Genomic DNA, 26,505 nt, shown 5'->3' with positions numbered 1-26,505 from the left:
GGGGTTTCACCCTCTTGGCCAGGCTGGTCTTGAACTGACGTCATGATCCACCCTCCTCGGCCTCCCAAAGTGCTGGGATTACAGGTGTGAGCCACTGCACCCGGCCAATCATAGACTCTTTTATCTGAAAGAGCCATTTAAAATAATCAGTGAGGGATCCTTTTTATCGTAGTCCTGAGAGGTAGCCTGCCAGCTTCTACTTGAATGCTTGAAATTATGGATGTCAATTACCAAGTCAAACTATCCTTTCATATTTTACCTGTTTGCATTGTTCATTTATGTTGAACTGAACTCTTTGAATCATGTATTTTAACCTCTGCATAACAGATCTCTCAAAATTCCCATGAAGCCAGGCCATGAGTCGTTATTTGTACTAATGACAGGACATTGACTCCATGACTGTCCTTCTCCTATGCTGGGCAAGTGTAGAAATGTATATTTTTCCATCCATTCGGGGCAAAACTTGAAGGTCTGAAATCAGGTCTATAACTTTACTCATTCTCTCACTTTAACTGTAATAAAAAAGAAAACCACTAGGGAAATTTAACTTTAGTGGTTTCAATGTCATTTAAAAATGTGTTGATTTCCTAAGGCACTGAAACAAAAAATCTCTTTACATGTAACTACACTTGGACATGCCCTAACAATACATTTATCTACCTATTTATTGATTTTTGACACATGGTCTCACTCTGTTGCCCAGGCTGGAGTGCAGTGGTGTGATCACAGCTCATTGCACCCTTGACCTTCCAGGCTTAAGCAGTCCTCCCACCTCACCCTTCCCAGTAGCTGGGATCATAGGTATGTGCCTCCACGCCCGGCTAATTTTTTATTTTTTGTAGGAATGGGGTCTCTCTATGTTGCACAGGCTAGTCTTGAACTCCTGGGCTTAAGCAATCCTCTGGCCTCAGTCTCCCAAATTGGGATTACAGGCATGAGCTACTGTGCCCAGCCCCGACAATACTTTGAACAAAGTTATCAGATTTCCTCAAACTAGAGACAATGAGACAGGGAAGGATTTAAGTTCATTTTTTTTTTTTTTTAATCTCCAGAAACCAACTGTAGGTACATGCACCTTCTCAATTTCTCTTATAGTAAGCGGAAGAGGACTGTGACGTACCCTTTGGCTTCATGGTGGTCCAGCCTAGAGCTTTTTCCCCTGTTGTACACAGAAGACGGTTTTCTTCTCTAAATGTTGAGAAACCTCTTCCTTTCCTACTATGCCAAAAGTATGAGGCAGCCCCTAACCAGGAGGAGGTGTGACTGTAGGCAGCAGGTGGGACAAAAGTCAGCCTCAGGAACAGCAGGTGAGTACACATATTTTCTGTTCACTGAGCAATGTAGGGGCTGGCCGCCCACACTGCCAGCAGCTGGGTCTCGTTCTGATATGCTGCCAATTGGTGACGGTGACATTTCCATATTAAGGAGAGCAGTGCAAGGATGAGACACAGTCACAAATTCCACATCTTTCATACTTTCCTAAGGCTGTTTTTAGGTTTGAATGGTTTTGTTTTTCACTTCTTTTCTCTATTGTTTCTCTCCTGCCTCCTAGAACAAGGGAAGTGTGTGCTGGAAGTGGTGGCCTCCTTAGCAGTGGGATTATCATCAAGGGTAGTAAAATGGGACCCTCTTTCTGTTCAGGTAGAATGACAACCTGATTAGCTTTATTCTAGCCCTGACCCAGAGATGCCTGTATTACAGCTTAATTGCATTCAAATCCCTAAAGTATCCAAATCATTAACATTAAGGTACCAAGAAGGGAATTAAAATGGTTGCCTTTTAAGAAGCTTTGTATTTATGCTTCATTGAAAGCCCACTAGATGTGAACAACTGGATCCCTCGTAATTCTGACATTCGAACACTAGAGACGTACCACTTACCTACACAAATTGCAACCCCTAAGTAGGCAACAGTGGTGATGAAAATGGCCAGCATGGTTCCTCTGGGGATGGCGTCTTGGGGATCCTTTAAAAAAATAATGTGGAGGTAGAAAAATACAGAGCAGAATAAGAACCATAGATCACTTGGAGTTATTTTCACATTTTCAGATTTTTAGGCTACCCATCCTGAGGCAAGTTCTAAGAAAAGATCAAGCAAACGGCAAGTTGATAAGCTTGAGCTTTATTTTAGACAAAGACAAGGTGTGCAAAGTGAATAAAGAAATCTGTAAAACTTTCAGCTGAACAGAAGAGGTCTCTAACTGTCCAGAAGGAAGTTTCTATAGAAAAGTATAGTAGGTAGTTCACTCACCAAGGCCTCATCCTTCTCTTTATCTCCTATGAATTTCGTTTAGATGTATTACATCTTGAATTTGTAGGGGAAAACATACAAACATATCTGGCATGTTGATAATATCTCTGTATGTATTTGTTTTATACTGAGCTTAAGCTTGCCTTTAAAAAAATCACTTTTGACTGAGTGAAAAGGATGATCTACTTACTAAACTCTTCAATCCCTTAAATTCCCTATTTGAAATCGAGTTCAGAAATATCTGCAATGGGAGATATTTAATTTCCATAAGCAGACATAAAGAAAGAGGCAAATTCAAGCTTATACCAGAAAATGGGCTTTTCTCTTGCTTATAAGTGTATATACATTCACTAAGTTGATTTCACATCATACTTAATTTACCATTTTATATCCTATTTGGGGGGCATAAATCATATAAAATCAATTTTTAAGTAGCATATTGAATTGTATTCAACTCAACTTAATAGAGATTATTAAATAGAAATTTTAATGTCTTCACTTTTACAGGACAGGGTCTGGCACAGAGTAGGAGTCAATAAATATTGAATTGAAGAAGGCACAATATCAGCAGGTATGAGTCCCCCAACCAGAGCACATTAGACTCATCAATACAAATAAGCAATCACTGCAGTCAAACAAAGTTTGTGCTTTGAAAAGAAAACTAAAATGTGCTGAACGAGTCCGTCAAAAAGGTTATACATAGTGAATGTAGACTCAACTTGACAACTGAAAGTCACAACTGAATCAAGCAAACCTGCCCCACATGGCAGTAAGCCGGCCCTGTGGAACCACTCTGTGATCATTAATTCCTCCGCACTCTTCTAGGAGTATCTGCACACAGGGTTTGTTCTGACACGTATATACCCAGTCTCTTCCTTCCAAACTATTGTCTTCAGTGTGGCAGGTGTATGAAATGGGGCAGTGCACAGAAGGAAAAAGAAGGCAGTCATGACTATGATGGGGCCTACTGAATACCCTAATTTATGTTATCTTCCCAAATTTATTTTATTGATGAAGAATTTCTTGAGATCTGAGTAAAATGTAAAGAACTGACAGTGGGAAAAACAGAAAAAAAAATATATATAACATTTATGCATATTTTTATATATATATATATATGGATAACAGATGTGAAGATGGAAGGCAGTCTTGTACCTAAAACACAAAAACTTAGTTTTTGGCCAGGCACGGTGGCTCACGTCTGTAATCCCAGCACTTTGGGAGGCCAAGGCGGGCGGATCACCTGAGGTCAGGAGTTTGAGAGCAGCCTGGCCAACATGGCGAAACCCCATCTCTACTAAAAATATAAAAATTAGCTCTGCATGGTGATGTGTGCCTGTAATCCCAGGTGCTCAGGAGACTGAGGCACAAGAATCACTTGAACCTGGGAGGCGAAGGTTGCAGTGAACTGAGATTGCGCCACTGCACTCCAGCCTGGGCGACAGAGTGAGACGCTGTCTCCAAACAAACAAACAAACAAACACCCCACAAACTTAGTTTTTATTTGCAACTATCTGCTACAAGCTCTAAAATGACTTAACAGGAGTCACATGAGAGTCGATCATGACTCTAAGACATTGTTATTTATTTATTTATTTTGACATGGATTCTTGCTCTGTTGCCCAGGCTGGATTGCAGTGGCTCAATCGTGGTTCACTGCAGCCTCAACCTTCCCGTGCTCAAATGATCCTCCCACCTTAGCCTCCCAAGTAGCTGGGATGATAGGTGTGTGCGACCCTGCCCAGCTATTTTTGTGTGTGTGTTTTGTAGAGACAGGGTTTTGCCATGTTGCTCAGGCTGGTCTCAAACTCCTGGACTCAGACAATCGCCCACCTTGGCCTCCCAAAATGCTGTGATTATAAGCATGAGCCACCTTGTCTAGCCGTGATCCCAAGACATTAACATGTAAATCTGGATGCCAATATATTAGTGTATGATTAGATATTCACATTGTCTGGTCTGGCTAGCTTCTCCTTAGATAGGGCTCAGGAGGACTTTGACAAATTAATGATTTTCACTTGAAATGTAGTTTCCATCCACAAGCAGTAACCCAAAACCTAACCTTCTTTATCTTTTTTCATTAGACATTTTATTTTTCCTTAGGACAGAATGCAAGCAATCTATTAGATCCCTGCTTTCTCAGTATGTCAACCACATCCTAATTTTGCTTCTCTGAAATCACTTCTTGATTAGACTTGGGTATTTTCTAAATCTTCTCCCAGGTACATATTTAAAGATCATCTATTAGTGCGTTATTAGCAAATGTAAGGTTCTGGATTTGTCGCATGCCCTTGTGCCTGTGAGCTTCCTTCCAGAGGAGGATTCTGAGGCTGTGAGTAGAGATCAGGACCCTGCCTACCCTATAGTGTGTAAACAGTAAATGTTTCCTAAATTGAACTGAATCCATTATGTTTTATTTCTAGGTTCACTTTCAAAGAGAAATAATATCTATAAGTACTGACGTTTCCTCCCCATTTCCCAACATATTGTCACCTCCCAGAACTTAACATGGTTGGCCCCTCCGGCTTGTGACCACGTTATTACTTCTCAAAGCATTCTCCTCTCTTGATTTTCATGACCCCACTGTCTTTTGATTTCTCCTGCTTCTTAGCTCTGTCTCTTTTTTCTTCATGGACTTGCTTTTTACCATTAATACTTTGAATGTCTGTGTCTCCCTGAACGCTGCCTCAAACCTCTTCTCTCTCCCCTTTTGCACATACCTGCATTAACTCATCCATGCCATGGCTGCCAGTCCTGCCCTAGCTCCTTTCAGAGCTCCAGACTCATACATCTAGCTACCCACTCACTAGACATCGCCACCCCATGTCCTTCTGCCATTTCAACCTCAATAGACAAATGTGAGCTTCCTTTCCTCATCTACTATACTGTGGAATCAATTCAACGGGTTACAGCCAGCATTAAAAGAATGCAATAGAATAGAACTGATGTGAGAATATCAGAAGGCATTGCTTGTAATAAAGTAGAGAACCATTTGGGGAAAATTTTCTAAGTGTGCACTTGGTTGTGATGTATAATGTTTTCTTACAGTGGGTCATAGTAAAAAACATTTTTTTTTCTATTTCTTCTCCTAACTCTAACAAAAGCTGATATCTTTGGTTCTTTTCCTCTGCATGGCCTTAAATCAGGCCTATGTTGTCTTTTGTCCAGACTATTATGATAGTCTCTAATTGATCTTTCTGCCTCCAGTCTTCCTGCCTATTACACCCTTTCCCCACCTTGCAAACCACCCTCCACAAGCTGTTAGCAGGCTCTCTATAAAACACATATTTGATCATGTTACTCCTTTGTCTAACCTCCTTAGAATCTCCAGCTAGTTTGGGGATAATATCCAAACTCTACTGTCTGTAGTTTAGAGGACCCCTGAGTTCTGTATATAGTAAAAGTATATAGTATATAGTAGTGTATGTGTTAAAAGTTAAACTTAATTATAAAATCATAAAAGTATTTTTAAATAAAAAGAATGCAACATTCTACGATAATGTTATGACCATGTATGCCCCCAAAATCCTAACAGGCCATTGTTTGTAGTTCTTTACATGTGAACTCAGAATCAGAGATATCTCAGTAGAGGCTGCTAAATAAATAAAAACTTCTTCACTAACATAACAACCCTAAATCAAGTTAACACTTATTTTGAAGGGGGAGGAATTTTAAGTCTTGTCTTTTCAGACAGAAATAATATCTTCTCTTTCTTTGCTTACTCCCAGAGTACTTAGGGCACATAGAAAATTCTTTATAAATATGTTTCTTAACATATTAATGAAGGATGACATACACTACTCTGCACATAAAATAATTCTCATTAGCAGCATCTTTCTTGGTGCCTTTTTACACCCCATTCCTTCCGTTTCAAATGTTCCTCTCTTCTTTGTCCTGTTGGCAAACTCCTGTTCATCCCTCAAAACCTGGATTGAGTGTCCCCTCTTCTGAAAGTCTTCCTTTACTTTGGAGGGGACAGGCAATTGCTGCTTCCTCTTTCCTTTGCACTTGATTCTACTCTTGCTTGTTCTAATTCATGTAAGGGAAGTCTGTCTCCCCCTTCGACTCTGAGCTCCTTGAGGGACAGGTGAAGCTCCTTGCTTCCTCAGTACCTGGTGTGAACAGGCACTCAGTGAGGGCTAGCTAAGCGGAACTGACTACTAAACATCTGATACAAACTTGTTTTTAAGGAGTCTAAAGAAAGAACAATATTCTTTACTTTAAAGATGTGTTTATAGTTTGCAGAAATTTAAATCAGTGACCTCTGATACTCTCCCAGAGCTGAGAAACCAGAAGTTCAACATCCATAGCTAAATTTCGTTCAGCAGTGATACTACTTGAATCATTTTGAACAAGTTTCTTAACTTTTCTGCACTTCAGCATAATATTTTTATGCCATTTCTGCTTGAGAACTTACCATAGCACTGTAGCCCTTAATATAAAAAATCTAAATGCCTTTATTTTATTTACTCAATTAGTATTTATTGAGGCTGTGCTAGCTTTGAGGATAAAGCAATGAACAAAGTCAAAGGCAAAGTCTCTACTTTCATGGAGTTATGTTCTAGGGCAAGCGCCTCTGGCTCCAGTCCCTCCAATAGCTGTTTCCTTTTGCCTTCAAGGTGATCGAGCCCCATCAGGGTTTCTCCAGTTGAACTGTAAGAGACTTCTCACTGTTCCCAGTTTCCTCATGCCTGACTATCCTTTCTGCCTGGAATACTCTATATTTCTTCATCAATAGTCAGCATCCAGCCTTTGCTTTATGTTCAGGTTCAAAAGTTATTTCTTTGAGAAAATCATCCCTGATTAACTTAACAATTATTTTTTTCAGTATTTTTATTTCACATCCCACTTGGACAATGCATATGGTTTTCATGTATGTATATTTCTTGATGAGTCTTGAAAATATTTCTCGTCTTCTAAAGTTGATCATAAATATGTTGCGGTAAAACCTGTGTCTTCTACTTTGTGTGTGTGTGTGTGTGTGTGTGTGGTAGAAACAGCTTATTGTTCCCTGATATACGTCCTCACTTTCCTCCTTTTAATACTAGAACCCCCTAAAATTTTATCTGGGCACATGGCTGCCCAGATAGAGACAACATTTCCCACCCTCCTTTGCAACTAGGTAAGGCCACAAGACTAAATTCTGGCCAATGGAATGTCAACAGGAGTGATACATGCAAGTTCTAGGAATTGCTTGCCCTCTACATGCTTATCCCCCTTCCCATGGACTGGAATGTGACCTTGCAGATAGAGGGCAAGCCCCAAAGTAACGGTGAAACAAAGAGGTTATCTGGGTTCCTGGGCTACCTTTTGGCGCAGACCTTTCTTATACCACTGGATGGCCTATGGGCTTGATTTAACATAAAATGTTTATTTATTCATGAGTATATCAAGACTAATCAAGAAATATACATATGTTTTATTTATTTTTGTTTTTTTAAGAGATCAGGGTCTTGCTGTATTGCCCAGGCTGGCCTCAAACTCCTGGGTTCAAGCAATCCTCCCACCTCAGCCTCCCAAGTGGCTGGGACTACAGGTGCATGACACTGTGCCCAACTGAGCTAGATTTTGTGCATTAAAACCTGCATCTTGTTTAGGCCACTGTTGCTGGTCTTTTATAACATTCCCATATCCTAACTCATACCATGCTCTTTGCAGTACTTCACACAGAATAATAAGTGGGAAGCTAAGTGAAAATGTGATTATTTCCCTTTGTTTTGTTTTGTTTTTACTTTTACAGGAAAATATTCTCATTCATTTGGGTTTAAAAGAGAAAGGACGGTTCTGGTATTTTTTCACTGAACTACATTTATTTTGGGGGAAATATGATACACTATCACACTACTCTGTTCTTCTGATATCACCGAATAAGACTTTTGAAAGAATTTTCTGGAATAGAAATCCAAATATGGCATTAAAGGAAAGAACTTTTAAATCATCAGGAAATCTTACAGAAACATACAGTTTGAATATGTCGGGTGATATGGTCACATTTAACCTCTCTAGCTCCTTGTGCTACCCACCAGCTGTACCACCACGTCCCAGGACTGCAAAGCAGAGCAAACAACGTACCTCCAAATCTCCTGAGATATTGGCACCAGCAAGAATCCCAGTAGCTGCTGGGAAAAAAATGGCAAAGACAGAGAAGAAGCCTTCACCCTTTGTGAAGCGTGGCCCAAAGTTTTCTGCAAATATTGATGCTGCAACATAAATTATAAGAAAGTTATCATGTAGACATTTTTCACAGTGTAGGAGATTAAGTTACGGTTGGCTTCCCTAGCCCTAAATGCAAATACACTCCTATGTTCTAATTTTTTTTTTTTTTTGAGACAGAGTCTCACTCTGTTGCCCAGGCTGGAGTGCAATGGCATGATCTCAGCTCACTGTAACCTCCGCTTCCCAGGTTCAAGCAACCAAGCGATTCTCCTGCCTCAGCCTCCCAAGTAGCTGAGATTACAGGCACCTGCCACACACCTGGCTAATTTTTTGTATTTTTAGTAGAGACGGGGTTTCACCATGTGGGCCAGGCTGGTCTCGAACTCCTGACCTCAGGGGATCCACCCGCCTCAGTCTCCCAAAGGGCTGGGATTACAGCCATGAGCCACTGCACCTGGCCACATTCCTATATTCTAAATGGAATGAACTTCAAGATGTGGTGTACTCCTGAGGAACTTTATGTTAATATTTGCCAAAAGTCAAAATATATATCATAAGCTTTTAGATCTCTATGACATCGTTCTGAAAAATCAATTTTTGTGCCGACAGAGATCCAGGCTGTCTGACTTTTTTGCATCTAGAAAAAGTTGAAAGAGGAGATGAAGAATTCTCTCACGACCACACTGGCATACCCACAAATGCACCACCACACACATACACACACACACAACTACATTCTCACATGCATAAATACCATAAACAATACACTGGTTTTCGATGCCTTTTTTTTTTGTAGTTGAAGAACCTTGCGGGTGAGTCTACTTTACAATTTTGCTACTAATGTATGAATCTTTTTACTCTTTACTCCTGGGTATTAGATCTTAGCTGCTTATACCAAATCCCCAGTATGGGAGAATATTATGATGAGGAGCTTTGTTAATAAAATAATACCATCCCACAGGTTGCCACCAAATTACTCAAATAAAAAGGAAACAACCTGGAAGAAAAACAGGAGGAAAAAAGAGAAAAGAAGAGGCAGAAAAATGTGAACAAAAGAATCTGGGATGGAAAAATAGGAAAAAAAGGCTTAAAGAAAAAAAAATATGGTAGGATTGGGAAGGAGGGAAAATAATAGAAAGGAAAAGGATATTAACATGCAAAGTGAACCACAAAGTCTTTATGAAGAAAAGGAGTCAGGAAGAAAGAGATATGTGATATCAAAAAGAAATACATACTGTCCACTGAGTAAATAATGAAGGGAAACATTTAAAGACTCAGCAGTGGATTCTTGAGCAAGCTAGAGGGAAAAGAAAGGAGAGAACAGATAGAAGGAGTAAAATAAGGAGAGAAAGAAGTCAGATTTCACGCTCTGTGATATTATCATAGGATGCTACACTGAGTAACTCCTGCAGTCTTTTCTGCCTGAAAGCCTGACAGTGATGCTTCACTAGGTAATGCTATGGGAAAGCAAGGTGCAAACAAGTCTAGCAGGAAGAAAGAAATGCCTATGTTTGACTTTAGTGCTCTGCAGTGGCTGAACAAACTGAGCTGTGTCTCTGTTTCTGCTATTTGACAGCAACAACAAAAGGTTTACAAAGCACTTTTGCATCGCAAAGCACATTTTGAGAAACTGTCTTATTTGTTTCTCAAAATTCCGTCAGGAAGTTCTTATTATTGTCCACGTTTTGGCAGGAAAATCTGAGACCCAGGCACATTAGGTGTTCTGTCCAGCTGTTAAGTGGCAGAGTTGAGACCCAACCTTGGGTCTCCTGAATCCAACACCAGGCTCTTTCCTGGAGAAATTTACTATCCATTTTATCACTAGTGAAACTCATATATTTTCTGGTTCTAAAACCTATGGTGTGCCCAGATTTGCTGGTGAGGTACTGGGTTTCAGAAGAGAATGATAGTTTTTGCCTCTATTATGCTTCCCCAATGCACTTCCCATTTCTTTTGAGCTTCCGCATCCACAGGTAACTTGAAAGGGGAGCCAGGCATTCTGACGCCTGGGGTTGGGGTGATAGGGATGGTGACGAGGAGGGCAATGGAGAAGTATTCAGTGAAAAGCAACCAGTTTATTCCATGTACCTTGGTAATTAAAGAAACCTCTGGACTTTTTCTCATTGTTGGATGGAATGACAGTTCCAATGAAGAAGTTTGCAATAGCAATGAGAAGAATGACCAGAAGAATCACTTGGGCCTGGAATGGCAAGGTAAAAGGAAACCAAATTAGATTTATTTAACAACTTTTTACATAATTGTAAAAGTTAGAAGTGTCCACTGCAGAAAGACTCCATCTGATTATTTCAGTTAAATCTCTGCTACCCAGAGTAGGTAATAAGTGCATCCTTATTAGAATGGCATGTAAACAGGCCTTATTCTACTTGGATGCATACACCACATTTTTAATGGAGCACATGTTTGGGCACTTCAAGGTGACATTTCTGTAACACTCTAAGTAGCAGGTGGGTAACTTCCACCATTGTCCCAGGAATGTAAATGAAGCCAAAAGTTTTAACACTGATAGACTTGAGGGGGTTTTGTTTGTTTGTTTTCGGCGGAGCACTTATCGGTTGTTTCTGTTCCCAGTGCTAACTGCAGGAGTTCGAGAATGCAGAATGATGAATAGAATTCCTGTGATGCCCAGTGCACTTGACGTCAGGCTACCACTGTGTGCTCAGCACAAGCAGTCTGCAAGGTTGACTGGCCAGATGGTCTTCCTTCAGCCCCTCCAATGCTGCAAGGTGTTTATGGCTTGGTGTTGCCATATGCTGTTTCCTTTACCTGGAAAGCACTTCACTCTACTTCTTGCATAGCTATTTCCTTCTTTTCATCCTTTAAGTCTTAGTTACCTCCTCAGAGAGGCCTTTCTTGACAATTTAATCTTTTATGTTTTATTATTTTATTTCGTTTTGTTTTCCCGAGATGGAGTCTCACTCTGTCGCCCAGGCTGGAGTGCAATGGTGTGATCTGGGCTCACTGCAACCTCCACCTCCTGGGTCCAAGCAACCCTCCTGCCTCAGCCTCCCGAGTAGCTGGGATTACAGGCATATGCCACCCTGGCTAATATTGTATTTTTAGTAGAGACAGGGTTTCACCATGTTGGCCAGGCTAGTCTCGAACTCCTGACCTTGTGATCTGCCCTCCTCAGCCTCCCAAAGTGCTGGGATTACAGGTGTGAGCCACCGTGCCCAGCCCATTTAAATAGTAACAGCTGTCTGTTTACTGAGGGCTTACAATAGAACAGATGCAGATTTAAATTTACCTGTGTTCTTTTAAGGTAAATAATACCACTAACAAACTGGCAGCATTATGAAGTAGGCAATATTATTATCTTCATTTTAAAGATAAAGACACTGAAGCACCGAGAGGTTACACAATTTACTGAAGGCCACAGAGATATAAACTGGTTTCAAATTCAGGCACTCTAACTACAGAGCTGGAGCTTTAAATGCTACCCTCTACTGCTACTAAACTTCATTGCCTCGCTCAGGGAATCAAGCTATCTAAAGTAGGGTTCTCCTATGTTTTTTCAATCACAGTGTCCTGTTGATACTAATTTTCACGAATTCCCTTTTTATATTTATTTCTTTATTTGCTTGCTTATTATTGATCTCTTCGTAGACCATACGTAGGGATTAGGCCTGTTTTGGTCACAGGTGAATATCAGTGCCTAGAAGAATGCTCAACACGTGGTAGGCACTTACTGAAGTTTTGTTGAATGTGTGAATGCATAATCTATAAATAAATGCCATGTAGGAATGTTTTCTGTTGACTTATATAGGTGGGAGGCTTTGGCTGTCTTTCCACGTCTCATGACCGCTTGAGATCCAGTTACTTCCTCCACAGGCATGTAGGAATACTTTCCATTGCACCGGTCACTTGAGGGAATTACAAAGGAGGCAAAAGAAATGTTTCCCATCATTCAAAAATTTGCTATCCATTTTATCACTGGTTAAACTCAGAGATTTTCTGGTTCTGAGGCCCATGATGTGCCTAAATTTGCTGGTGAAGTACTGGGTTTCAGAAGAGAATGATAGTTTTTGCCTCTTATATAGGTGCCTCCGACCTGTATAAGTCAATAGAAAACATTCCTACATGGCATTTATTTATAGATTATGCATTCACACATTCAACAAAACTTCAGTAAATGCCTACCACATGTTGAGCATTCTTCTAGGCACTGATACTCACCTGTGACCAAAACAGGCCTAATCCTTATGTATGGTCTACGAAGAGATCAATAATAAGCAAGCAAATAAAGAAATAAATATAAAAAGGGAATTCGTGAAAATTAGTATCAACAGGACACTGTGATTGAAAAAACATAGGAGAACCCTACTTTAGATAGCTTGATTCCCTGAGCGAGGCAATGAAGTTTAGTAGCAGTAGAGGGTAGCATTTAAAGCTCCAGCTCTGTAGTTAGAGTGCCTGAATTTGAAACCAGTTTATATCTCTGTGGCCTTCAGTAAATTGTGTAACCTCTCGGTGCTTCAGTGTCTTTATCTTTTGCAAGTTTCTTTGGCAAGCTTCCAACACACTTGCCATTTCTCTTGGGCTTTTGCACCCACAGGCAGCTTGAAAGAGGAACCAGGGTTTGTGATTGAAAGACCCAGGCTTCCAACGTGCACCGCTGCTATGATCATAAGGGGTCTGTGCATAAGGCAGCCGCTTTGGTGAAAGCACAGAGAGACAAAATACAGCAGTCACGTGACTCATGAGCCCTGAGTCATGACTGCCTGGGCTTCGTGTTTGCAGGCTTGGTGTTCCACCTAGCACTTGCCTGCTCATTTCACCATAGCAGGTAATAACAGCAATTCTTTTTGAATATGGAGTTCCTTCTACTCCTGCAATCTATTCAGGACCTGACCAACCACTGTTGATAATATCATTTTTGAGAAATTTACCTTTGCCTCCCATTCCATTCCAGCTACTGAAATTCCTAGAAGAATCACCACTGTGATGGAGCCTATAATCCGGATGTCATTGGTTGGATCCACCATCATCGAATCACTCTCCTGGGGAAACAAATTTGTAAGTGCTTAGAGATACAGCTTTTTGCATGTGAGTCTTATTGCAATGTTTAACTGTAAAAAGAGTTACTATACAATTACACCTGGGGCCATATAGGATGATAGAAAAATGGAGTATTCATAAATATATGAAGATAAAAATACCTAACTTTTTTTTTTCTGTGATAATAGGCCTTTGATAGTCAAGGTTAGGAGTTAGACATTTTAGAATTCATTCTAGCTTTTGAAGCCGTTGTAGTACTAAGTAAAAATACGTATACACATACATACTGTGTTTTATTTCAGAAGAATGACTAGTTATTTCTGTGTGTCAAGGGGAATCCTAGCAGAATAAAAATGAATGGTTTACAGTGTAAATACTGAAAGTCAAGTGGCGTCCTATTTAAGAACAGATGACGCAAACCTGATAATGCATCTCTTGAAGGTAATATACCTTATGAACTGTAAGCTTATTTATTTATCTAATTTTTAACTAGAGGTACTTTTTCCAATTGAATTCACTGAATGCTACCATTACTATGAGAAAAGGACTAGAAATTAGTTGATATATCAGCTAATGAATGTGCTTGCACATACAACATCCTCCACTGGGCACCTAAACTAGGAAATGTCTAGTTTTCTGGAGTGAGTTATTTTAATTTTTCAACTTTCTTTCCTTCTGGAAATCTATAACCATCATCATAGTACTACTGTTGACAGCAATATCCATTATTTATCTGATGTTTCCTATTTTACATAGTATTTCATGTACATTATTTCATTTGATCTGTGCCACACTTCTGTGAAATACATACAGCAGTATGATTACACCATGTTATAGATTTGGAAAACAAAGTCTGGAAGAATAGAGGAACTAATCCAAACCTTCTTGGCTGGTAAACACGAGAACCTACACTCAAAGCCAGATCTTCTGAGGCCAAGCCCAGGCTCCTTCCACTATATTTATCTTTTTTCCTCTCATTTAGCTGTAATGATATCCCCTAGTGCCCTGAGAAGGCAAACTAAACTAAATTGTGCTGCTTGGCAGAAAAAAAGAAAAGCTTTTAATTACCTTAAGAAGATCTACTACAGTCTCAGCAAATCCCACCACATACATAGCAACAGCCACTGCATTAGCAAAAGCAAAGATCAGGCCTATTGACCCACCGAACTCGGGCCCTAAACTTCTGGAAATAAGATAGTAGGCCCCACCTGAAACAAGAAATGAACATACTTTACATTGAGGAACTGCTAGTTTATATGACCAAATGATTGTGACTATCTGAGAACATTTACAGTGTGAATTATTTCAATATTAATATTACAACTTCCTAATAATTTTAGGAATCCTGTGTTACCCAGTGAATAACGTAGCCCTTCTTGGTACTCTGTACTTAATCTACAATAGAGGTATCCTGACTTAATGAAGCCCAATCTATTAAAACCTAAATGCAAAAAATCTACAAATAAGAACACAGCAAACTTTACCAAGAAATGTGTTGACTTTATCAAAATATCATTGGAGTATTCAAATTAATAATGCAACTGAAGTAAAATTATATATAAAAAATTTCCAGGAGTAGGAAAGTCTAGGTAGAAAATGGAGTAGGTGAAGTTTATCTTTGTTATTCTAACTTCCTTTCTGTTGTGTATATATGTACTATATATATATACATACATATATAGATATTTGTACATATATACAATTTCCTGATATACATGTACTGCATAAAACAAGATATCTGTATTATCCATTCTATAAATCAAACTTGCTTTTCTATGTTTTTAGTGAGAGAAGGCATGATACATATATATATATAAACATATATATACAAAACATATATAGGTACATATGTAAAATTTTCTGATATATATGTGCTGCATAAAACAAGATATCTATAAAGTGTGATATATTATTTATTCTATAAATCAAGCTCGGTTTTCTGTGTTTTTAGCTCAAGAAGGCATGATTATTGCTAAATACCCATATATGTATGAGTGTGGCCAGTAGGTCCCTTGCCTGTTGGCCACTGATAGCACAATGTTTGGGAGTGGCAAGTGGGAAGAAAAGTGGAACAATTACTTCTCCCTTGGACATTGAAAAAGTAGTTCTATTAAATATATATAGTTGCATACTTCGGTGCACATGAAGCATTGAACTAGATTGCTCAACTGCCTAGAGGGGTACCTAGGGCAGCTTATTGAAGGTGAAAAGGACTAAATGTTAGGAGGTCTGATTATCACAGACCATAGTAAGATTGACTTCCTATATAGAGGTGGCCTTGGAGGTGGGCAGAGTTGGCACACGAATGACAAACACACACACCTAAAAACAAAACAAAATTACTTTTTGCTGAGAAGAAATTTGTTTCACTATAGTAACTCTTTTGGGCTCAGGAGTCAAAGACCTCTCTAAAAATGTTGCATATTGTCTGGGTGGAGCAAATCCCCATTATTTCCTTTATACAGATTACCTGAAACAAATGAGCTAGCCAGTTACCTAGGTGGACTGGGTCAACATGAGAGACAGGCAGAAGATGAGAGTGGACGTGTGTCGTGGGCAGGATGGTGTTTTAGAAGGCCCTGAGTAGGAAGACCTGGATAAGGTACCCAAGTTGAGAACCAGAGAAACCAAAGGGGAAAGGGGGGGCGAACAAAGGAAGACAGAAGAACAACGATACATTTCATCCATTTCACTTTCTACCTGGGCCTGCCTACTCCTAGATTATTTGAAAGTAACTCTTTGCTTATTTATTTACTTATCCCCTTTTAATGATCTTCCCTTGCCTGTTGGCCATTGGGGGCACAGTGTTTGGGGTGAGCCCCGAGGCCTGGGTGCAGGGGTGGTTTACTGAGTGAGAACCATCAGCAATGCCAACTGGGGCACTGAAGAAGACCCATGCTGAGGGGACCTGCGAGAGAGCAAGTGGGTCTCATCCAAGGTACAAAGAAACCATATATTTTGCTATAATATTCCATACCTTCTTACTAGACACATAGTCACTCTCCACTTTATAAACTTTATAAACATGTTTCGTTACAAAAAATGGGTGGTGTCAATGAAGATATTCTCATTTTAGTTGAGAAAAGTTTTGCTTTGCTGTTTAAATTTTTGGTTATTTTGTTTTGTTTTAGGATATTAGGGACTAATTAGCAATATGTTAATTTCACTTCCAATAGTAAACTAACTCCAGACATTACTAGTAACCAAGCCTCTAGTCATAAGTAAATTAATTGGCTTACCTCCTCTTACTACTCCATTCGTGCAAATAGCAGACATAGAAATACCTGTGAGTGTCGTCACTACCACACTCAGGCCAATGATGATGACTCCAAGACCTGCAAAATCCCCCAAGAGAGGTGTTTGGTTCCAGTATTGAGAGAAGTCACCAGTACTTCAGGAGGCAGCAGTCTGAATCTTGTCACAGAAAGATCCACCTCCCTGTGAAAACCTGAAATGTTCTAAAAGATCCCATTTCATGAAGGTCTAGGAAGCACCTGAAATGTACTGAACTTTAAAATGGAAGCCAAATCTGGGAATTGTTTTCCAAGGAACATCAGCTAGAGGAGTGCAGACTAGCCTGAAAAAGAAAAGTTTACCTAAGGAAGGTGCACATCTGTAAAGCACAACCTACAACGTGTCAGAGAGATCCATTAGAAAAGAGACCAGAGTAGACCTGGACTATTCTCATCGTACCTTAGGTTTTCTTTGGCATCCAGCTCCTCCAGATAGCCAGGCTTCAAGAACATTGGGCTACTTCCTTGTTCCCATCAAAAAGTATAAAAAATTGTTTGCCTACCCGTAGCAAGTGATGAGGGCATTAGATATCTTAGAGATTTTACCTCCACGAACAAACCCGTTAGTTGCTATTGCAGAAGTTGACAACCCAGTAATAGAAGTTACCATGGTGGAAAGAAGAATTATGAGAACTCCAAGACCTGTTAGCAATGAAAGATAGAAGATATTGCATTTTACTTTTCTTCCTTGGATTCCCTATTGCTGCAAACCACACTGCCTTTAATTTAAGTTTTCAGGTCCATGCCTCGGGCTCCAACGGGGTTTCTTTGTGCTAAGGAGAAACTGGTTTGCCTGGCGTAAAGACCAAGTCAGAGAACTGCTCATTATGATGAAGGATGGTTTCCAAAAGTAAACACAATCTAAAGTGCAGCCTTGGAAAGGAAAAGTTGACTTATGCTGGTGTCCTGGGGGAGAAACTATCCTGGCTGTGAAAAGAGAAAACATGACATTTGACCTTCTTTCTTGCTTGAAGGAACCGGAATGAGAAAGTTGGGGGTTTGACAAAGGTTAAATCCTTCCCCATTTTTCTTGCATCTCTTTGCCTGATGAGGGAAAAGAAACCAACTTGCATTACCTTTGAAAACACTCCAGAAAGGTCAGTGATGAGCTATTAGTGCCTGTGTTGCCTTTACCTTACAAATGAGGGTGCGGGTCACAAGTTTAATTACCTCCTCTGACACATCCATTTGTGGCAATAGCAGAGGTGGATAAACCAGTGATACCAGTCACTGTCACGGCTAAGCCGATGATAATCACACCAAGACCTCAGTTGAAAGAGGAAAAATAAAGGGATTAAATAGTGGAAGAATTCATTGGATCATTTACATAAAAACCAACAAGTCTGGGGTAAACATCAAAGGACCACATTTGAGTTTAACAAGTTGGCCAGAAAATCACCATGGAGTAAATGCTTAGCTTTGAAGTTTTCTGCTTGTAGTAGCTCTGGTTCCAAGAAACTCAAGAGCTAAAATGTGCAGAACTAAGTTGTACAAAACAAAACCACTAGGGCTGGTCAAAATTTAATGTGCACCCCATCTTCTTCTTCTTATTATTTTTAGAGACAGTCTTGCTATTTTTTCCAGGCTGGTCTCAAACTCCTGGCCTCAAGTCATCCTCCTACCTCAGCCTCCCAAGTAACTGGGACTACAGGCTTACACTATTACACCTGACAGAATTCCATCTTTGGAGAAGTTCTAGACACCTATAACATAATAATTGGCCTACAATTCCAAGCTGTCAAGATAACTGAGATTAAATGTTCACCCTTCCAGGCTGCTATCTTTTTACATACATTTGGTCACATAGGGGTGGGGAACTACAGACAATATAGCAAATTATTCACCTGGCAGATGGGTAAAGTGGAAAGAATGAAACTAAATTTCATTAACTTATTGACGGTGTGAATTCTGGAAAGTTACCTGTTATTATGTCACTTTAAATAAATAAATAACTGAGCTAAGAAATAGCAATGAAATTAGAAAGAATGCATGTGTAAAGTGACTAGCATGGCACATGGAACACAGTACACACTCAATGATACTGCTTTTTGATCATATCCACAATAGTCATAATACTTACTGCTTTTTAAAAACCTACTCTATATCCAGCTATGTGGCAGGTAATGCAAGAAATACAAGGCACAAATAAAATGAAATTTGAAAAAGTGCCCCAAGGATTTTATGGTTCAGAGGGTTGACGATTATAAGGAGAGGGAGAAAGTGGTAGAGGCCAGAATTCAATGAAGGCGTGACTGCTTTCAGCTTCAAGAAACACATAGCCAGGAGGCTACAGAAGGGTATCACAATATACCACTTTGGCATAAGGATTATTTGGACAACTGAAAAAAAGTAGATATAAGAAAAGCTCTCGATCCCCTTCCTATTTACCTAAAAACAGGACATAAATTTGTCCTCCCTCCCCTCTCTACCAGGAAGTGGTGTCTGTGATCACCAGAGACAATTTTGGATGCTTATCAGCCTGACAAAGGTACCACAGGCATCTACACAACAAGCTTTGCTGACTAACTCTTAACTTCCATTCCTTTCCTTATATATTTATCTTGCCAGCATTCGCCACCCTATGAATGAAAAGTCCTTTTCCTTTGTCTTGTCACCTCTCTACAATTTAATTGTTCTTTTGTTAAGATGATATGTAAGCCCATGTTCTAACCACCCCTTTCAGTCACTCATCACTGACTGGTCCCAAGTGTGTGTACCATGTACATGTTAACAAATTCTGTTTTTCTCTTATTGATCTGACTTTTGTCAGTCTATTTTATAGGCCCCCAGCCAATTAACCTAAGATGGGTAGAAGATAACCATTTTTCCCTCCCTACAATACCCTCTCTAATGGAGGCCGACCCAGAATTCAGGGAGAGGGCTGTGGAGTCACAGCCACTGAACTCACTCTGGCTCCATCCAGAATGCTCTGGTCTGGGCTTTTTGGTAAGTTCCGCTACGTAAAGTGAATGCTCCATAGTTGTTGTTGGCAGTCTCTCTTGTCCCAAGGATGGTTAGAAGGGTAGTTAGCCAAGAGAGGCTGTTATCTCTCTGGCGATGCCCGAAGAGAAGGGAAAGTGGAAGGAGGTTAAGGGCAGCAGTGGGAATGAGTCAAGGTATTAAAGGGTGATTCTTTTGAAGCTCTTGGCCATACCCTGTCTCTAACAGGAGGCTCTAGGCTTTTTTGCAGGTTAAAGTGCAGTGGGAAGAGGCTAACTAAGCAGAGGCTGCAAACTTGGATCACATAGCTTTGGACCCTGTAGACTCTTAAAAGCTAGGGGTTGTAAAAAATAGTTGGACTAAATTCTTCATATCTGTTGCAGGGATACTGTGGTGAGCAGCGCCTCTATATCACTATGTGGCTTCAGGTCCTTGTGCCACTAAAGGTGATTTGTTTTGCATTTGTTTTGCTCCTGACTTTGTTTTGAAGAGGCTTGATAGAAAATGTTTAGCATACCCCAGAAACTCTACAGGACCATATAATTTGCATCTCATAACATTAAACCTACTCCAACCTTATTATTTCCTCACCATTATTTTCCTTTTGACTCTAATTTCTTCCAACAATTCTTAATTCATCCTTTTGCATTGTATATATTTCTGAAACCATTTGAAATCTTGGAACAAAGTTTTAATACTTTTGAACAGCAAGGGATTTGCTTCTCTCTCATAATCAAAAATAAAATCCCAGGGTAGAAGGCAGCTGGGAGCACATTCAGTTCGTTGTTTTCTGAAATTGTGGTTCTTGAACCACCTGCTTCAGGAAATGCCTGGGGTGCTTATTAAAAATGCTCAGACCTACTGAGTTTGGATCTTTAAAAGTAAATCCCAGGATTCTGAGGTTTCCTAACCTAACTTCCCAGATAATTCTTATGCATCCCTCAGTAAGACAACTGAGCTACCCTCAGCCTATTTAACTTGTGTCTGCCTGTTCAGAAAGGTACTTTAGCTTTATCTTCAAAGAATTCATTGGGTAGGAATTAACCTGCTCCTTAATATTTAGAAAAGAAAGGGAAACACTGAATATAAGTGACTTCCTTCAGGTCATACCGGCTTTTCACACCCAACATCCTTGCTTGATGGTTAAATTTATTGGAAACCATCTTGCCCCAGCAAAGTCTCCAAGATAGAGAAGAACAACTAGACAGCATTATCAGCTCATTCCACCCTTTGCTTTTGGGAACAAGACAGCCAAAACTCATAGCCCAGAATGGTTACCCAAGGGCTGTAGCTACTGTTACTCCTGGCTCCAGATTCCTTCTGGCTCTATTCCCAGGGTCTGGGCTTGAAAACATATTTAGTTTTCTTCCTCAATCTACCCCCAAAGCAAGAACAAATAGATGTATTTGTTTCTTTTCTTTCCCGATAAGGAAAACCCAAATGGGACCCAGATGGTGACTTAACTCATTTAGTTTTAGGTTCATAGCAAAGGCCAGTAAAACTGAGTAAGGTTGACAATAAGTTTCTAGTACTCACTAAAGTCTATCTTCCGAGAATTAAAAAAAAGAAAAGAAAAACACAAACCTCCATTCAAAGGAAAACCCATTGAACACTTACTAGGTAGAATTTTAGTCTCTTCTAATATATAATTTCACTACTTCAATATAAAGATCTATATTAAAATAAAATTAATGTCTGATAGTATAATAAACTGTTTAGCAGAAGATAGGATTCTTCATTCTCTATGGTTTTGCAATAAACTCAAAACTGCGTTGACTGTGAAGAGTAATGTAAGATCTGATTAAAGTTCAGATTATTGCCCAAACATACGGATGTTAAATAAGTTGCATTAAAAAGAATTACTCTTGCCCTTGGCTACTCTCACACCTCCAAACAAAGTAATGTTTCTTGATGATCTCAATAAGTTACTAAACTACCCTTAAAAACCTAATTTTGCATGAAACCCTGGAGCAAAACCTTGGCAATATTAAGATGCAGATTTTCCATGGAACGGCATATACTTATTTTGGACCCTGCGGCTGTGAGCATTCATTTGCTATGCTTCATAAAACCGGCAAGCAGCCCTCTGTCAGGAACCCAGCAGTTGCCAAACATGAAACATGGAAAAACTATGGGAACTGGCTCCAGTTTTTCAATTTACAGCTTAGCCCTTTCTTTTCTGAGTTAGTCTTCCGGTGATGCTGAATGTGTTTTGAAGAGCAAAGTCAATAAATAATGACCAACTACCTTCCAAAATGTGAATTGAGATACCTTCTGGAGTGCTATCTGAAGGCACAATAGAACTTCCGTATTCTTGAGACTAAGTCTTCTCCAGAGAGTGAATTCATAATGTATTTCCCATATATGGAATAGAACATCATTAATTTTTATCTCATTAAATGGGGAACTTTAATAAAATTCAATTATATCTTTCATAAAAACTTTACTAATATAGTTTCAACAAAAAAAGATTTGCTAGAAGAAATAATATTTAAAATGGAGTGTAATATTTAAAACATTAAACAATCACTCAAAATAATGTCATTATTATCCATTTTTCATTTAGAAAAAATAACAGTAATATACATATTATCTTAGTCATTTCATTTTTCCCTTTAAGCTCATATCTGGCAATACTCGATTAGCCTTTGTTTTCTGACTGCTGGTACCTGAAAGTAACACAATTATTTTCTTTGGAAAAAGTTCAACAATTCAGCATTTTTATTAGTCAGGTCACATTTTCTTTCACCAGTTTTCCCACAAGATATTTTTGTTCAGTGAAGTTTTACCAATCATCCCAAGAAGGATACTCTGTAACAAATGAGAGGCAAATGTCAATATGTCCCCAGATACAAATGTTATTATCCAAAATTAACGTGCTATTATATGTCTGTATACCTAAAACTCTATCAAAAGATAGAGATATCTCCTTGAGCATTCGCCTGTTTGACAAGCTGGAAAATTCCAGTCTCACAGGAGTTAACTCTTCACCTTTGCTTTCTGACAAACATCGTCAAAGAAGCAAAGGAAAAGCAGCTCAACTGTCAATTATTTCTGTGACCTTCATCTCACATTCAGTACTAATGGTGAAAAAAGGTTGCTCATTGAATTTATAATTTATCTCAAAATTATTTAGGAGGGGAAAAATGCTTACCAATTCCAGCTTCTCCAACAATCCAGGAGAGGCGAATGAAGAGCATGACTCCCCAGATGTTCAGCATGCATCTTACCTGTGGAGAGAAGTGGTGTTGAAAGGAGACAGGACAATGATAGTGGGACAAAACCCGGAGCTCTTCATAATGCTGTGCCCAGGCCTTGTTCACTCTTAACCCACTAGAACATTTAATGGATAGTTTTAATTTGTAAACAGAGGAGCTTTCTCACCAGCACACCTTTCACCCATCCAAACTTCACGACACCAGCTTGATCGTCTTCCTTATTTTCAGCTTGCTCATCTCCAGGTATCCCATCACCGTTAGCAACTCTGTCAGCTGAACTTGGGGTGACTGCCACATTCTGCATTTTATAGACAGCAAAAACACAGTAACTGGTCAACGAACAAAGGGATCCATAAAACTTTTCAAGGCAAATCAAAACAATTGAAATAAAACTTAAAATACCAAAAAATAAAAAAGAAAAAGAAAAAGAAACCCAAACAAACTAAATATATTCTGAGCATTTTAATGAAACTTATATTTTTTGCCCTGAAAGCTGAAAGGTTTGTTTTGTGAGTCATCTTAAAGTGTTTTTTAGGGCTGCAGGGGTGGTGAAGGAAACCTGAGCTGTTCTTCCACTAGTGAGAATATTCCCTCTGGTGAAAAGTCAGATTTGAATAAGTTTAGTACATAAGAAGAACAAAAGAGAGAAGGGCTACAAGGAAGGGAGAGCCAGAGTAAATGAGGGTCTTTGGAAGTCATGTTATGACCAAAGAGAGAACCTTCCTGAGCTAAGCAGAGGATCTGCACTTCTGTCAGTAAAACTCCCTGTACTTCATTTTATTCATCTCTCTCTCTCTCTCTCTCTATTATCTATCTATCTATCTATTATCTATCTATCATCTATCTATTATCTATCATCTATTATCTATCTATTATCTATCTATCATCTGTCTATTATCTATCTATCTGTCTGTCTGTCTGTCTGTCTATCTATCTATCTATCTATCTATCTATCTATCTATCTATCTATCTATCTACCTAATCTTTTTTTTTCTTGAGACGGAGTCTCGCTCTGTTGCCTGGGCTGGAGTACAGTGGCCGGATGTCAGCTCACTGCAAGCTCTGCCTCCCGGGTTTAGGCCATTCTCGTGCCTCTGCCTCCCGAGTAGCTGGGACTACAGGCGCCCGCCACCTCGCCTGGCTAGTTTTTTGTATTTTTTAGTAGAGACGGGGTTTCACCTTGTTAGCCAGGATGGTCTCGATCTCCTGACCTCGTGATCCATCTATCTCGGCCTCCCAACGTGCTGGGATTACAGGCCTGAGCTACCGCGCCCGGCCTATCTTTTTTTTTTTTTGAGACAGAGTCTTGCTCTGTCGCCCAGGCTGGAGTGCAGTGGCACAATCTTGGCGCACTGCAACCTGTGCCTCCCGGGTTAAGGCGATTCTTGTCCCTCAGCCTCCTGAGTAGCTGGGATTACAGGCATGCACCACCACACCCAGCTAATCTTTTGCATTTTTAGTAGAGACAGGGTTTTGCTATGTTGCCCATGGCTGGTCTCAAACTCCTGAACTCAGGCAATCCACCAGCTTCAGCCTCCCAAAGTGCTAGGGTTAGAGGTGTGAGCCACCATGGCTATCCCATTTTATTCATTTTAAATCATGATAATAAAACTTCTCTACACACCTCAGAGGATCTTTAAGAAAATTCAGTGAAAGACACATAGACCTGTTTCTTTCTTTCCTTTCTTCTTTTTTCTTTTCTCCTCTTTTCTTTTTTCTTTCTCTCTCTCTCTCCCCTCCCTTCCTTCCTTCCTTCCTTCCTTCCTTCCTTCCTTCCTTCCTTCCTTCCTTCCTTCCTTCCTTCCTTCCTCTTTCTTTCTTTCTCTTTGACAGAGTCTTGCTCTGTTGCCCAGGCTGGAGTGCAGTGGCATGAATTTGGCTCACTGCAACCTCCATGTCCCAGATTCAAGTGATTCTCCTGCCTCAACCTCCAGAGTAGCTGGGACTACAGGTGCGCACCACCACACCCAGGTAATTTTTGTATTTTTAGTAGAGACGGGGCTTCACCATGTTGGCCAGGATGTTCTTGATCTCTTAACCTCATGACCCACCCGCCTTGGCCTCCCGAAGTGCTGAGATTACAGACATGAGCCACCGCACCTGGCCAACATGTTTTCTAAGAAAACAAAACAAAAAAGTTAAAAGTATTCCACAAAAGTTTAAATGCACTGGATGACGACAAGAATGTTATCCTGTAGAAGTTTCTTTGAGATTCACTTATGCCTTTGCCTGAGAATTGTTGAATGTGCTAGTATCTTATAGAAGATAAGAAATTTCATAACTGATTACCAGTTGAGTAGAAATAAGAAGTAGGTAGTATAAATAAGTGTTTAAACTTTTAAAAGGTTTTTTCCTGTGACCTGACTTTGAAAAAGACTTCCATTCTCATGAAGATAGTATCTGAGTTCAAGAGGTGAGGAAACAGCTCCTTTTCTGTAAATTGAGAATAGTTTCTATCTCTAATTTCTCTTTAAGATATGGATTTGAATAATTTCAGATGCACCTACTCAATTTAGCTTATCTGGCTTCTACCTGGCCCTTTGTGTAGACTGTACTTCTTTGAGCTCTGAAAAAGGTTTTCTTTTCTAGGAAATATTTTGAAACCACTAGGGAAGTCTCTTAGATTGAGCCCTCAATTACCATGATTATAGAATGACTGTATCTTATTTAAGTGATCTAAACTGGTTTAAGCCTAGGATAATATGTTCTGATATCACTAGTTAGGAAGTCTTAGATAAAGCCATTTTTTCTTCCTCTAAAACGGGACTGGTGTGAAATAAACATCCATAGTTATTATCAAAGGTTCATTTTAGGATGATTGAAGCTCTTGCCCTTGCCATACTCAAAGGCTCTTGCTTCTTTGGGTTAAAATATAGCTTACCCATGGTAAACTGCCCTCATTTGGGCTATATACTCCAAGTGACTTTGACTTCCTGTCTTCTTCTTCCAGCCTGTTCTTCTCCTTGTCTTTTTATTTATTTTTCCTTCCAGAGGTGAGTGCATTTTCTTTGTCTTTGTAAGGATTTCTTCTCAAACTTTCTTCTTCCATGAGACCTTGTTCATAATACTATTGTGACACTTGGATAACCAACATAATACAGTGTCTTAAGAGTCATTGTGTGACAAATGAATCAGAGAAAGATTCAGCACTTAATTACCATTATTATAGGATGATCCTAAGTTGTGGGCTACTTTTTCTCAGTACCAACCAAAGGCTTGGCATATAGCAGGCCATCAATAAACAGTGCTGAATCAGCCAGGCACAGTGGCTCAGACCTGTAATCCCAGCACTTTGGAAGGCTGAGGCAGGAGGATTGCTTGAGCCCAGAAGTTCGAGACCAGCCTAGGCAACATGGCGAAACCCTGTCTCTACAGAAAATAGAAAAAATTAGCTGCATATGGTGGCATGCACCTCTAGTCGCAGCTACTTGGGAGGCTGAGGTGGGAGGATCCCTTGAGCTGGAGAGGTCAAGGTCAAGGCTGCAGTGAACCACAAATGTGCTACTGCATTCCAGCCTGGGTGACAGAGTGAGACCCTATCTCAAGCAAACAAACAAAAACAACAATAACAAAACAATGTGAATTCATGAGGTGGACTTGAAAGTTCGTGATCTCTACCACTTAAGAGCAGA

General features: G+C 39.7%; 1 protein-coding gene across 2 annotated transcripts in view; it reads right to left on the bottom strand.

The window, feature by feature from the left end:
• Nucleotides 1-26,505, bottom strand: part of SLC12A1 (solute carrier family 12 (sodium/potassium/chloride transporter), member 1) — a 118,713-nt gene that overhangs the window by 80,778 nt on the left and 11,430 nt on the right. The window contains exons 3-10 of one of the 2 annotated variants that reach the window (XM_011967289.1): nt 23,040-23,171; nt 22,810-22,885; nt 17,262-17,357; nt 14,491-14,630; nt 13,314-13,424; nt 10,495-10,606; nt 8,323-8,450; nt 1,881-1,965 (exon numbers count right to left, since the gene is read on the bottom strand). In XM_011967289.1, the coding sequence (XP_011822679.1) occupies nt 1,881-1,965; nt 8,323-8,450; nt 10,495-10,606; nt 13,314-13,424; nt 14,491-14,630; nt 17,262-17,357; nt 22,810-22,885; nt 23,040-23,171 (880 nt within the window). Of the gene's footprint in view, nt 1-1,880; nt 1,966-8,322; nt 8,451-10,494; nt 10,607-13,313; nt 13,425-14,490; nt 14,631-16,661; nt 16,758-17,261; nt 17,358-22,809; nt 22,886-23,039; nt 23,172-26,505 lie in introns of both variants that reach the window. The other variant, XM_011967290.1, reaches the window with a different exon arrangement.

This window comes from Mandrillus leucophaeus, unplaced genomic scaffold (assembly GCF_000951045.1).
Source record: "Mandrillus leucophaeus isolate KB7577 unplaced genomic scaffold, Mleu.le_1.0 Scaffold798, whole genome shotgun sequence".
In the NCBI taxonomy this organism is placed as follows: Eukaryota; Metazoa; Chordata; class Mammalia; order Primates; family Cercopithecidae; genus Mandrillus; species Mandrillus leucophaeus.
The sequence above is the reverse complement of the archived record's forward strand: the minus strand, read 5'-3'. Positions and strand labels throughout refer to the sequence as shown.